Raw genomic sequence first — 12,469 nt, forward strand, 5'->3', positions numbered from 1 at the left:
GTAATAGTACATAACGTTAGTTTCTAGTTACCTATATTATGTGTTTCATATATATATATATATATATATATAATGTAATCTTTCACGTGATTGAATAATATTTTTAAAACTAGTGCTTTAAATTTGCAATGACAGTTATGTTACTTACACGAAGGAAAACAAGGAAAGGGTCACTTTGTAGCGTTTAAAAGAGCTGCATGTCTTGTTCTTTTTTGTCTGTAATACGTTCTTTAGTTTCTTTAGTATAATACTTGAATTTGAAGTAATGGAAACTTTTCCCCGTCTCTAGTATAAGAGCACTTGTAGTCCCAAAATATAAATGCTCATTTCGTCTTAGGAAAACCGATTATTGAGGAATCTATAAAACACGTGATTTATAGTAAGAGAAGATAAGTTTATTTAGTACTGAATTCGTTTCTGGAAATGCACTCAAACATCCCAACCACGCGTACCCAAGTGATCCAGAAATACTTCCTTCTTTGATCTTTTGGGATTGCCGTTTCTTCTGGATATCGAAGTCGTTGTCAAAGTTTATTAGAATAATATCAGACCTAAAGAAATGTTTCACGAAGAAGAATGTTCTACTGGGAAATGATTCTAAAACGTACATGACGTACACAGCCGTTAGATATGCTCTCGGTAAATGATACATTTACATTTCTAAAGATGTCAACTTATATACTGAAAATAACTTCTCTAAGTGAGCTTTACTCTTCTAGCACTGTATTTAAAACATTGCTACTTTATGCTGGCACATCTTAAATATATATAATTCTTATTCTGTAAGTCGAGTTGTTTCTTTTAAGCTCTTCGAAAATATCAGAGTACACCTTAGAGGGGAGGGGGTGCTGTATTCTAGCAATTAGAGTATTTTGTGACCTTTTCTAAAGTGAAATAGACAATAACAAAGTTTGTTCGACTACAAAAGCGAGTGACTGAAGAACCCGGATCATTAAATAGCGAAGGGTGTATGTGATAAGTCCTCGCCTTTCATTCTCAACTTTTGTTGATTAAAAGTCTGACACTATATAAAGAGAGTATGATCATTTCTCTTGTCACTTCTATGATATAAAGAAACTTTAAAACTAAGCTCTGCTTATGTCTACAATACCTAAAATATCGTTGAAACAGCAATTTTAAACCATGCTTTGTTTGGGTTTTCCTTGATCTAATTGATCATGCTAAGTTCCTATACATATACCGTAAAGAGGTGAAAAGATCGGGTTACATATACTTGAAATCCGTATTAAGATTTAAGTATCTATGTACAGTCGGTAGGGGTTTGTATCTTGTAACGTCCATAGATTTGTCTAATAATGATAATACACTTCTACTGTCATTCCTCCCTCACACACAAAAGTATCATTTTCAGAGGTGAAGTTGAGACGTTCCATACAATCCATGTGTTGATGTTGGTCATATATCCAAAACTAAGTATATTTGATGGGACTCTCAACACCAAGAACTAAAATATCATAGATATGAAAAGACTTCGGTGGAAGTTTGTATTTATAAGAGAGAACTGCATAAACATTGGATAACTCCACATAATGTATTTCATGCTACGTGTCAGATAACAAAGTTCACAATTTCTAATTACTGTTTTTATCACGAGATATAACATCACCACATGTTTTAGTTCTTTCTGCGCTTGTCTGTATTAACTTATTAATTTTCATTCCTCTGAAAAAGCGTTGTTAGTTTTTTGAGTGTAAAAGGTTTCGTAACAAAGAAATCTCCGAATCTGTTTACGTTGGATACCTATAGATAAAGCTGTTTCAAATATGTTCCCTACGTTCTTTTCGTGTTGATTACTTTAAAACCTCTCTATCTATCAATGATTGTTTGTAGCCTAGATTCGGATACTTCATTAACCAAAACAAACTTGTCGTCTTCCGTTTTATGTTGTGAAAAAGTGAACAATTACGAGACTAACTTTCATATAGTTAATACGATATTTCTTCTTAAAGATTTTGTGAACTTTCAAGTTTTCTGTTTGTGAGAAACGTTTTACACAAATAACGTGATATTATAATTCTATAGAGAGATGCCCAAAAGTAATGACGCAGTAGAGTGAGTAAGAAAACAGTAACATCTGTGAGCCGATCATGGCCTAGTGATTAGCTTGCCCGGACTCTGAAACCAAGGGCTCATGGCTCTTGCCACAAGAATGTGCTCAGCACTCTGAGGCCCTGGATGTGCTGTAAAAGTTACGATCAAATCCCACTATTCGATTGGAAAAGAGTAACCCTAGAGTTAACATATGTGCATCCTATTGGCTAGAGAGTAACCCTAGAGTTAACGTATGTGCATCCTATTGGCTAGAGAGTAACCCTAGAGTTAACATATGTGCATCCTATTAGCTAGAGAGTAACCCTAGAGTTAACGTATGTGCATCCTGTTGACTAGAAGCCTTCTCTCTTGTTCATCATTTCAAAATTAGGGATGGTTAGCGCAGAAAGCTCTTGTGTAGCTTTGTCTGAAAACTCTAAACACACAACAACTATGTATATATTTTTGGTTAGCCGCGTATGATTAATTCGCTCCGTGGTTTGATCAATTAAATGTTTTTTTATAATTAAGCATGACTTTTCTCTGCTTCTACTTCCATTAATGTGTATCCCAAACAGATTATAAAAATGTTTTGTTTCTGTTATGGAACAACTCAATTCACTCATGAAAATCACAAACAAACCATTAATATATATATATAATAAATATAGAAACAATAAATGACTTATTGGTATCTAATTCTATTTGTTCATTATTCAAAAACTGTAGTTAACTAAGTTCTTACAACACTTACGACCATGCATGACCTAATATACAGACTCCCTGTTCGTTTAGGCTTCCAAATCTTTATGCTCATGGTATAACATCAGAATTCTCTGGTACAATACTAACAAACTGTATGTGTTAAGAATTACGATGAAGTTATCTTTATAGAATTCATGTAAAACAGCTAAAAGTGATATAAAAATTAAAACGGGTTTTCGACGTTTCACAAATTGTGATGTTTGTCACAAGCTTCTGGCGATATAAATGTTCCTATTTGAGAAGCGTCGAACGCTTGTTTTAAAATTTATCTGTTTTACATGGAATTTTGTATGCTATATAACACGTACTTGTTAAGTAAGTAGTTAGTTGATGTGTAGCCTTTCATTCTTAACTTCGACATGTTTACGTGCTGTGTACTCAGTGAAATGAGTTCTCTACACCCATCTACAAAAATTGCAAAATAATTTCATTAAGAGTATTCAGTAAATATTGAAATGTTAAGGATTTATTTCTCTGTGTGATTATGCTTGCGTATGATTTGACACTGGGTCGAGTATGGTCTGATGATGAGCGTGACTAGTCTATGAATTATTGGTTCATGGTTTGTGACCCATTGCCTCAAAAATACGTGTGTAACCGGAGTGTGCTACAAGAGCGACATCTCACTATTCACTCAGACAAGATTAGCTGAACAGATGGCGGTGTTTGTTGACTAGCTACTTTCCTTTTAGTCTACTCAGTTAAAAATTACTGTGCGTGGAGTGTTCTTTTGTAACTTTACACAAAAAATCCTAAAATAAATAAAATTGTGATAGCTCAAAAGTGGTTAAACAGCTAACTTACAAAAAAAAACATTGCTGGTGGAAGGCACCATCTGGAACTTAATATCGAAAAAAAAACCTGTAAAAGATCTAGATTTGGAAAACTAACTGCGTGATCTTCTGTGGAGTTCACTCCTTACTTATTTTATATTCACCTTTTCAGTGTGCAAACCCCCGTAAATACACGTGAGAAGTCACACGTAAACCTTCTCTTGATTTGTTGCTACTACGTGCTCACTCACCCTATCCTTTCGGTGATATGTAATTCACGAGGTAATTCACCCTTAATGTTACATCAATTTCTCCTGTGAATTAGCTTCTGACACCCAATCTCCATTATTAGAAAACACATTCAGATAAATTCGTTAGACGATCCCTTAGGGACGTTAGCTACAGTGCACGCCAGCATACAGATGCGACTGGTAACATTATCATATCAGTAAGAGCGATATGTATCAGAAAAGTTTTTATTAACTGTAGGAAAAGCTACGTATTTCTCAGCCTTACTTTCTACGTACTGGTAAATGAATTTTTTATAGAAAATCCTATTATTTCGCATTATGAAAATTACATATACAAAACAAGAAAGAAATTTGACCCAAAAATTTGTGTCAAAATTATATATTTAAAATTTTTCATTTATGACTGTTTACAATCTATTTAGTATTTTAACTCAAGATTCTTCACTATTTTTATTATTTGAAGTATTATAACTAATATAAAATAAAACAATAATATAATATAATATAAAACAATCCATTCGGAGCTCAAAATACTTATAGCTTATTTTAAGATGGGTATCTTTGATGTTTTATTAGATTGAGTTATTGTTCACAGTAAGAAAATTCATGAAGTCTGTTAATAAACACATATTGGTTAAATGTTAAGAGTTATGTTAGAAAACTTATAAAAAGAAAAAACCACTTTGCAATAGTATTATTCTAAAGACGTTTCGGTAGTTGTGATCTGCAATACATAAAGTGGTGTATTTATACACATACCTCTTGATTAATTTCCAGTTCATAATGTGTTGATTAAACTAAGGACATTTTACTGATTTCTTCCTTGAAAGATACATAGTATCATAAAAAGGAATCATAAGAGATTGACTTAACCCACATCTTTGTCCGAGTTAGAGCAGTTGTGAAATAATGTACTTAGAAAAAAATGTAATCGCAAGTGCTTGTCATACAGAGAAACTTGAGTAAAACACTTAAGGAAATCACCCATAAAAGTTTTTATTTTGAAGAACACTGCTAGGAAAGCTGTTAACTTAAAAGCAGACAGTCATCGTGGTAAAAAACAAATGTAATAAACCTCACTAGATTACGAAGTTATCAACAACCAGCTTAATGAGCTACTGGTTGTTATTACCTTTACAGAAAAGCGTGACTGCCTACGACTACGTTTATACCTCAACTATGTTATGTTTAAATTTCGAGTTATTGAATTTATTGGGCATTGAATATTATTTACAGTAAAAGGAAAGCTCTTAAAATGTATAGTGTTAGGTAATGACGTATGATGATCAGAGAATTCATAGAGATTACTGAACTAAATGTAATAATGTTATTTATTTTTCAGTAGTTCGTCCCAATGTAACCCTGAAGAGGATAGTTTAACCAAGAATGGGCTGACATTACCTAGTTTATTTGATTGCGTCTTATCTATTTTTATTTGTTGGGTTTCAAGATTTTCGTACGAAGCTACGCAAAGGCTATTTAGCGCATACTTGTATTCAGTTTAGGGCTGATAGACTAGAGGGAAGCCAGATAGTTAACAGTAGCCACTGTCAACTCTTGGATACTCTTGTCTGATCGACTGGTGGGCGAACATGCTCACCCTTTTAGCCGTGAGGGCGCTAATTGTGACGATTAATCCAAATTTTCATTACTAAAAAAAGTAGCCCAAGAGTAACGGTGGTTGGTGTTAATTAGCTGCCTTCCCTCTACTCTATAATATCTAAATCAAGGATGGTTAGCGCAGGAAGCTCTCGAGAAGCTTTGCGCGAATTTCCAAAAAATTTGAAACGTATGGTGATTAAAATATACACAGTGTGTAATATATCAGCCTATCTAAGCTGATGGTGTTACTTGTTACCCAAGTGTGGCGTCATTTTCGGCTTTAGATTATTTGATTCTATGCTAAAGCGTGACATCTCTTAGGCCCAGCTTTTAAGTCATGCATTAATCTAAATTACTTTGCAAGCAGCCTATAATCCCTAGATTATATGATTGTCTGTTAATGTCTGAAATATCGGGCATAATGAATAGTGTGTATGCGTTTATTCAAGAAGACATAGTTGAAAAGTTCTAAATCAATACAATATTTTAATTCTATTATTTTGTGAAATAATCCAATATATACATAATGTGAAGTATTAGATATTTAGATATATATTTGTAGCTTTTATTTACCTATGAATGAGAATTGTTCCGCATGACGTGGGAAAAAAATGAATAAAAGACAACAAAGAATAAGTTGACAAATGTAAATGAAACTTTTTTCTGGTTTTATTTTGTTCGACATTTCGGGAAGACACCCTTCGACAGGCAGTGAAGACCGTGTTACAAAGGAATTAGGATCAGTAAAACCTAATTCCTTTGTAACACGGTCTTTACTACTCCACGAATGGTGTCTGCCCAAAACGTTGCACAAAATAAAACTAGAAAAAAGGTTTCATTTAGACTTGTGAACTTATTCTTTATTGTCTTTTATCTAAGTTTTACTTGTCTACCTTATCTACAGATAACCTAATTTACTAATCAAATACGAAACTTATCAAACCAGATAAAGTAGTATAAATATATACCAACCAAACAATAGACTTAAGATAATTGGTAATTGATGCAACAAGACATAATAACATAAATAAATCATTAGAGAGATAGAAATCCTCATTTTTTTTCGGATTATGTTATTTCCTGGTAAGATTCTTGGAACAATATGGATTCTGTAGTTATGCTTAGGTTCTATTAACTTACGATGATATTCTTAAGGGCATATAGTATTAGATTTTTTACTTTCATATTTTATGAGTTTTTGCTGATATCTGAGTATCATTAAGGATACTCTGCTTACAGGTTCTGTCAGTTTCTGGTGGTATTCTAGTATTAATAGGGATATTCTACAGGTTATATTAATTTTTGGTGGTATCCTATTAGTAACAAGAGCAATCGGAGAGATTGCATACCCTCGCCCCGCCACTCCTCTTCGAGATTGCATGCGTTTATATTGATAACGTCAAATTTCACTTTCGAAACCACAGAAAATCCTTCTCAGATCCAGAATGATCAACGATCAGTATCATTTCTTGTAGTGTGATGAGAAGTTTCAACCTTAATTTGCTCATGAAATTGGTACAAATCCGATCACATTGTATAGAGTTATTAACCCCAAACCGCGAAAATGCTCTATTTCTCCATTATAAAAAATGATTCAAAATGATCCAAAATCCGGATCCGGATTTGAATTGGAACCAAGTTTGGGAAGGACTGTTCCATACTAACTTTCCATCTTATGTAGAATTTTCGTGTACGTCGGTCTATTGGTTTTCGAGATACGCGCGCGGAAACACAGACATACAGACACACACACACACACACACGAACCCGATTGAAATACCCTCACCCCTCTGAGTTTCTATCAGATTCTGGTGACGTCACATCATGTTGGGATGCTCTACTAACTTTAAAGTATCGGTTTCTGGTGACATTATCTTAGCGGAAATAGAAATACTCTATTTCCTTTCAAAGTCCATCGGTTTCAAGTGACATCGTCCTATTTTTAACCGGGATACATTACTAACTTTCAGATTCTATCGGTTTCAAGTGAAATCATCCTACATTTAATTGGGATACACTACTAATTTTCAGATGCTATAAGTTTCAAGTGATATCAACTTAAAATTAATCGATATAAACTATATACTTTCAGATTCTATCGGTTTCAAGTGAAATCATCCTACATTTAATTGGGATACACTACTAACTTTCAGATGCTATAAGTTTCAAGTGATATCAACTTAAAATTAATCGATATAAACTATATACTTTCAGATTTTACACATTTTTGGTGGCGTCCATTGAGCGATAAGAATACTTTTTCTAGGTCCAGGTTTTTAACGGTTTCTAATCATAAGTTATTGTAAAATACGTAAAGGTTTCACTATGTTTAATCAAAAAATGTTTTCTTTAAGTAATTTTTTTTAGTTGAAATGTCATTCGTTTTCATTCACTTAATTGATATTTATAGAGCAAATCTGCCCCTAAAATAAAACAATTTTCACTTTTGTCGAAGTTTGTGGAACTGCTTGTGAAAACAAGAACGAAACAACCAAGATTTTCTGTAAGCAGATAATCGTCATGCTAGGAAGTTATTGAAGCGAAGGACGTTTGAATTGATTTCTGATGTTCTTGTTAACTAAGTTGTAAAAGGTGTGTTTCATACAGAAATCAAAGCAGACAAGAATGCTCCGAGTTTTCAAAGTTGTATTACTTTATAAAGATAATGTTTTCCTGCAATGATGCTGTCGATTCGTTCTTGTTTAAAATATCTTCTCTAATCCAAAATCTAGCTTCCATGCAATAGTTTCATAAATAAATTATTGGACATAGAGGGTATGAGTAAAGGTATCAGTGCTCTATACCAACAACAAATGCGCAATATCTAAAACCATTTAAGAAAAGTTAAGGTTGATAATTAAAACACCTTGTTCGTAGATTGTTCATGGAAAATTGCGTCTATTTGTTTGTGTTCTAGTGAAATATGTTTTATGTTGTCAGTGGCGACTACGGTAGTTTAAAAACGATGCAGTTAATTATTTATCTCGTTGTTTTGTATGTTTCTGTTTGTGTGTTGCATTACTGTTTATAAAAAGTAGCTGTTATGCTTCAATTATTTCATTCTTAACAGTGTAGTAAGCACCTAAATGTTACTTAATGGTTTGTAATGCTAACCTGTTTTGCTTCTTCGTAAAACCCTGCATGCGTTTTTCTTGGGTATTTTCCCCAAAGATACTGAATTCAATAAAACTAACAGATCGGAATATTGGGCTTTCTATTCATAAATGTTATCTCGAATCTATGAAATTGTCCCTTATTCAGTTACTGTGAAAACAGTCACCATTTTTACGTTATAGGAAATCACTGAAGTATGGTCCACTTAAAATATCCAGTAGAATATTTAAAGGTGGTTGAAAACAAATTAACTATGGCAGAAGCAAGTTTAGATCCGGCACAGATCCCCATTAATCTGATATCAACATTCAACATGAATTGTAATGATGTATCGTCAAAAGACATTAATTTAGAAAACACTAAATCTGTACACAAATTAATAGTTTTGGTAAAGAAATATTGGAATATGATGACTATACATCAAAGCATACTGTACGTATGTATATGTTGATGAAATTTAGTGAATTGAACGAGGAGCTCCCAAAACTGTCTGTGGTCTTAAATCTATTACTGCTATTATCTTATTATTATACTGGAAACATGTGACAAGCTATGATCGTAAATTTCAGTATTATATGTAATTTGGATCTTACAGGACAGCCTAATTTCTAAAAGTTAGACATACTGTCCATAATTTCATATATGAGATTCGCCTAGTCGAATATGTTTAATGACCTTTTATATGATACAGACTTTTAGTAACTTGGATTTTCACGAAATTTAACAAACGGACTATTATTTCGTGAGTAACTTTGAGAATATAATCTATGTTATTCTACCACTTTTATCCGGCCACCCAGTAGCACAGCGGCATGTCTGTAGGCTTATAGCGCTAGAAACCGGGTTTCGATACCCGTGGTGCGCAGAGCACAGGTAGCCCTTTGTGTATATTTGTGCTTAATAACAAACTATTAGGTTTTATCCGGTTTCGTTATTACCAAAGCTATATATCTACTGAGATTAACATGAGAGTAAAACTCGTCAGATAAATTAGGTTATTTTCCTCAAAATATTAAGTATACGAAAAATGACAAAAGGAAACTGCGTTAAACAAATTAAGAGAGTAAGGAGAATTAACTCAATGTCTCATCTACCCGAGTTGAGGTTCAGAAGGAAACAAATTAGTGTCAAGAGTCCATTTTCAGGAATAAAAATTTAATTCTTTAACAAACTTTTCTTCTTAGTATTTTTAAGATGATGATTAGATAAACTTATAATAGAATCATATGGCATAATCGTTAACATTATACTGCGTAGAAGAAATCTAACTCATTTTGAGTAGTTGACTTGTTTTAGAGGACAACCACCCATTATTATTATTTTGCTGAATTGTATTTCTCATGTGAATAAAATATAGGGAATAAACAGAATTTTTAAAGCAACCAGAGATTAATAAGGAAATATAATCTAAGGTTTAAGCAGATTATACTGAAGTTTATCTTAAGTTATCTTAAATTTATTTCACTTTAATTTATTTACGGGTTGACTGATATTGTCCCCTCTAGCTTTTCATGATCGATAACTGCGCAGATGACTGGAGAATAGCTATGACATGGGAAAGGATAACCCTTATTTTGTTAGAGCTAACTGTTTGTGGCGTACATCCTGTGCCAGGGGAGTATTATTTCACGTGGACTACTAAATTATCGAATCACGGGGGCCGAGTCGAGTCCACGAAAGTCCCCATCGATGTGACGTTGTCGCTTCCCATGTTTCTTCGTCTCTACCTCATCTGTCGAGTCATGTTGCTACACAGTAAACTCTTCACAGATGCTTCATCCAGAAGTATTGGCGCCCTTAACCGGATCAACTTCAATACCAGGTTCGTATTGAAGACCTTGATGACCATTTGTCCAGGAACTGTATTGTTGGTCTTTATGGTTTCTCTGTGGATTATTGCCAGCTGGACACTTCGTCTGTGTGAAAGGTATAGTGGCTCAATGTTTTTGACCTTTTTATTTGGGAGGGGGGGGTATAGTACAGTAAGTAGATTACGTACACAAATTTCTTTAAATATCTCCCTCTGTTAAGATTCTTATCATAATTCTGATTTGTTAATGAATTGAAGTAAATATGATAGAAATTATACTTCACTTCACCCAGTTATGATATAAATAAAAACTAGTGTGGTTGACATATTACTGCATATTACTCTTTGCTCTCACTCATAATTTCTTATAATCAATGATGTAGTTTTTGTGCCGTTGACGCTGTGGTTGTTTGACCCAGTCTGGAAACAAGAAGACTGTCTTGTTGGTTTGCCAGTTCTTCTAAATGATAGTAAAATTAATTCAAATTAAAATAACAACAATGAAAGTAATAAATAGTTGGTATCAAAAACGAAATGAATAATAATGTGTTGGTAATCCTTACCCTAGTTCTGATTTGTAAATGATTTAAAATAAAAATTATAATATTTTCACTTCACTTACTTAATCTAGTTCAACCATAATTGTCGTAACTCATGCAGTTTATGAGAAAAATAGCACTAAGACCTCTACCATGTATGTCGTATCCCAGCCGGCTCGATGATTCGTAGAATTCGACGAAAGGCCTCGTCGGTACTGGATTTACCAAATATAGTGTGCCTGATATATTATTACATATTTTTTATTTTACTTATAAGTTCCTATAATAGTCCAAATAAAAAATCAATTACTCTCTTAAGATATTGCTCAGTAGAATATGGAAAATTATTCTTTATTATTTTTATTAAATATATCTTATATGAATAATACCATTCCCAAACTCATCAGTCACTACGTTCTACTTCCTTAAATTTTTGCAGATACATTAACACACTTATTTTACTAGTATATAACTATTTAACACACTAATAGAGATAGAAAAAAGTACAGTTTGATATTTCTATCCTTAATATTAATAATGTCCATTCATTAAAACACGTAGTTTTAAGCGTACAAAGAGAAAATAATGGAAAATAAATAGAAATATCGCTTTTCGTAAGATATTCCCAGTTTTAAGCTTATTGTCGTAAATACTTCAAACGCTTTGGTTGGTCTGCTTTAGTTAGCCCTCCAGGGGTTAAACAGTAAGCCTAAGAACTTATAACGCTAAAAATCACGTTTCCATCCCACGCGATAAGCAAAGCACAGCTTGCTCAGTATGTAGCTTTGTGCTTAACAACAAACAAACAAAGTCTTCTTTACTAAGTTTTGTGAAATGTTGGAATTAATGTTAGCTTATTTCTTACGCATAGTCTTTGGCTTATTTATCATATCTGTTCATAGGAAAAGTTATGAATAACTCTTGATTCTTAACTATGTATTTGAAAATCTCTTAATTGCGTATATCTTCTAGTAAATATTGCCCCCCCCCCAGTGTCACAGCGTATGTCTGCGAAGTTGCAACGCCAGAAACTGGGTTTCGATACCTGTGGTGGTTAGAGCACAGATATCCCATTGTGTAGCTTTGTGCTTAATTACAAACAAATAAACAAACTAGTAAATATTATGAAACACTACTCAACTACAGAAATAATAAAATGATATAAGATTCAATATGTGTTTAATATGGTTCTGAATACGATAAATCTCAGATTTCCCACCTAGCACATAAGAATCTAGAAGAATATATTTAAAATATTGGTGACATAACGACTTTTAACCTCTCATTCATTTAATTAAATGTAGATTAATGTTTAGATTTAATAAAGTGATAAGGATAAATAAGAATAATCATAAATAGATAGCCAATCATCCCTACTCTAATAATAAAATGAAAGGAATCAGATACCTAATCATAATGAGATTGCACATGCTTCATAAATAAGGATAAGAATCATCACAAATAGATGGCCAATCATCCCTACGCTAATAATGACATTAAAGGAATCAGATATCAAATCGTAATGAGGTTGCACATGCTTCATAAATAAGGATAAGAATCATC

The 12,469-nt window shown here is 33.0% G+C and overlaps 1 protein-coding gene across 2 annotated transcripts in view; it reads left to right on the top strand.

Annotated features, from left to right (window-relative positions):
- Positions 1-12,469, top strand: part of LOC106458375 (small conductance calcium-activated potassium channel protein-like) — a 79,446-nt gene that overhangs the window by 41,404 nt on the left and 25,573 nt on the right. For both annotated transcript variants that reach the window (XM_022384564.1, XM_022384565.1), the window contains one exon: positions 10,063-10,484. In XM_022384564.1, coding sequence (XP_022240272.1) covers positions 10,063-10,484 — 422 coding nt within the window. The remainder of the gene's footprint in view (positions 1-10,062; positions 10,485-12,469) is intronic.

Source organism: Limulus polyphemus, unplaced genomic scaffold (assembly GCF_000517525.1).
Source record: "Limulus polyphemus unplaced genomic scaffold, Limulus_polyphemus-2.1.2 Scaffold453, whole genome shotgun sequence".
NCBI classification, from domain to species: Eukaryota; Metazoa; Arthropoda; class Merostomata; order Xiphosura; family Limulidae; genus Limulus; species Limulus polyphemus.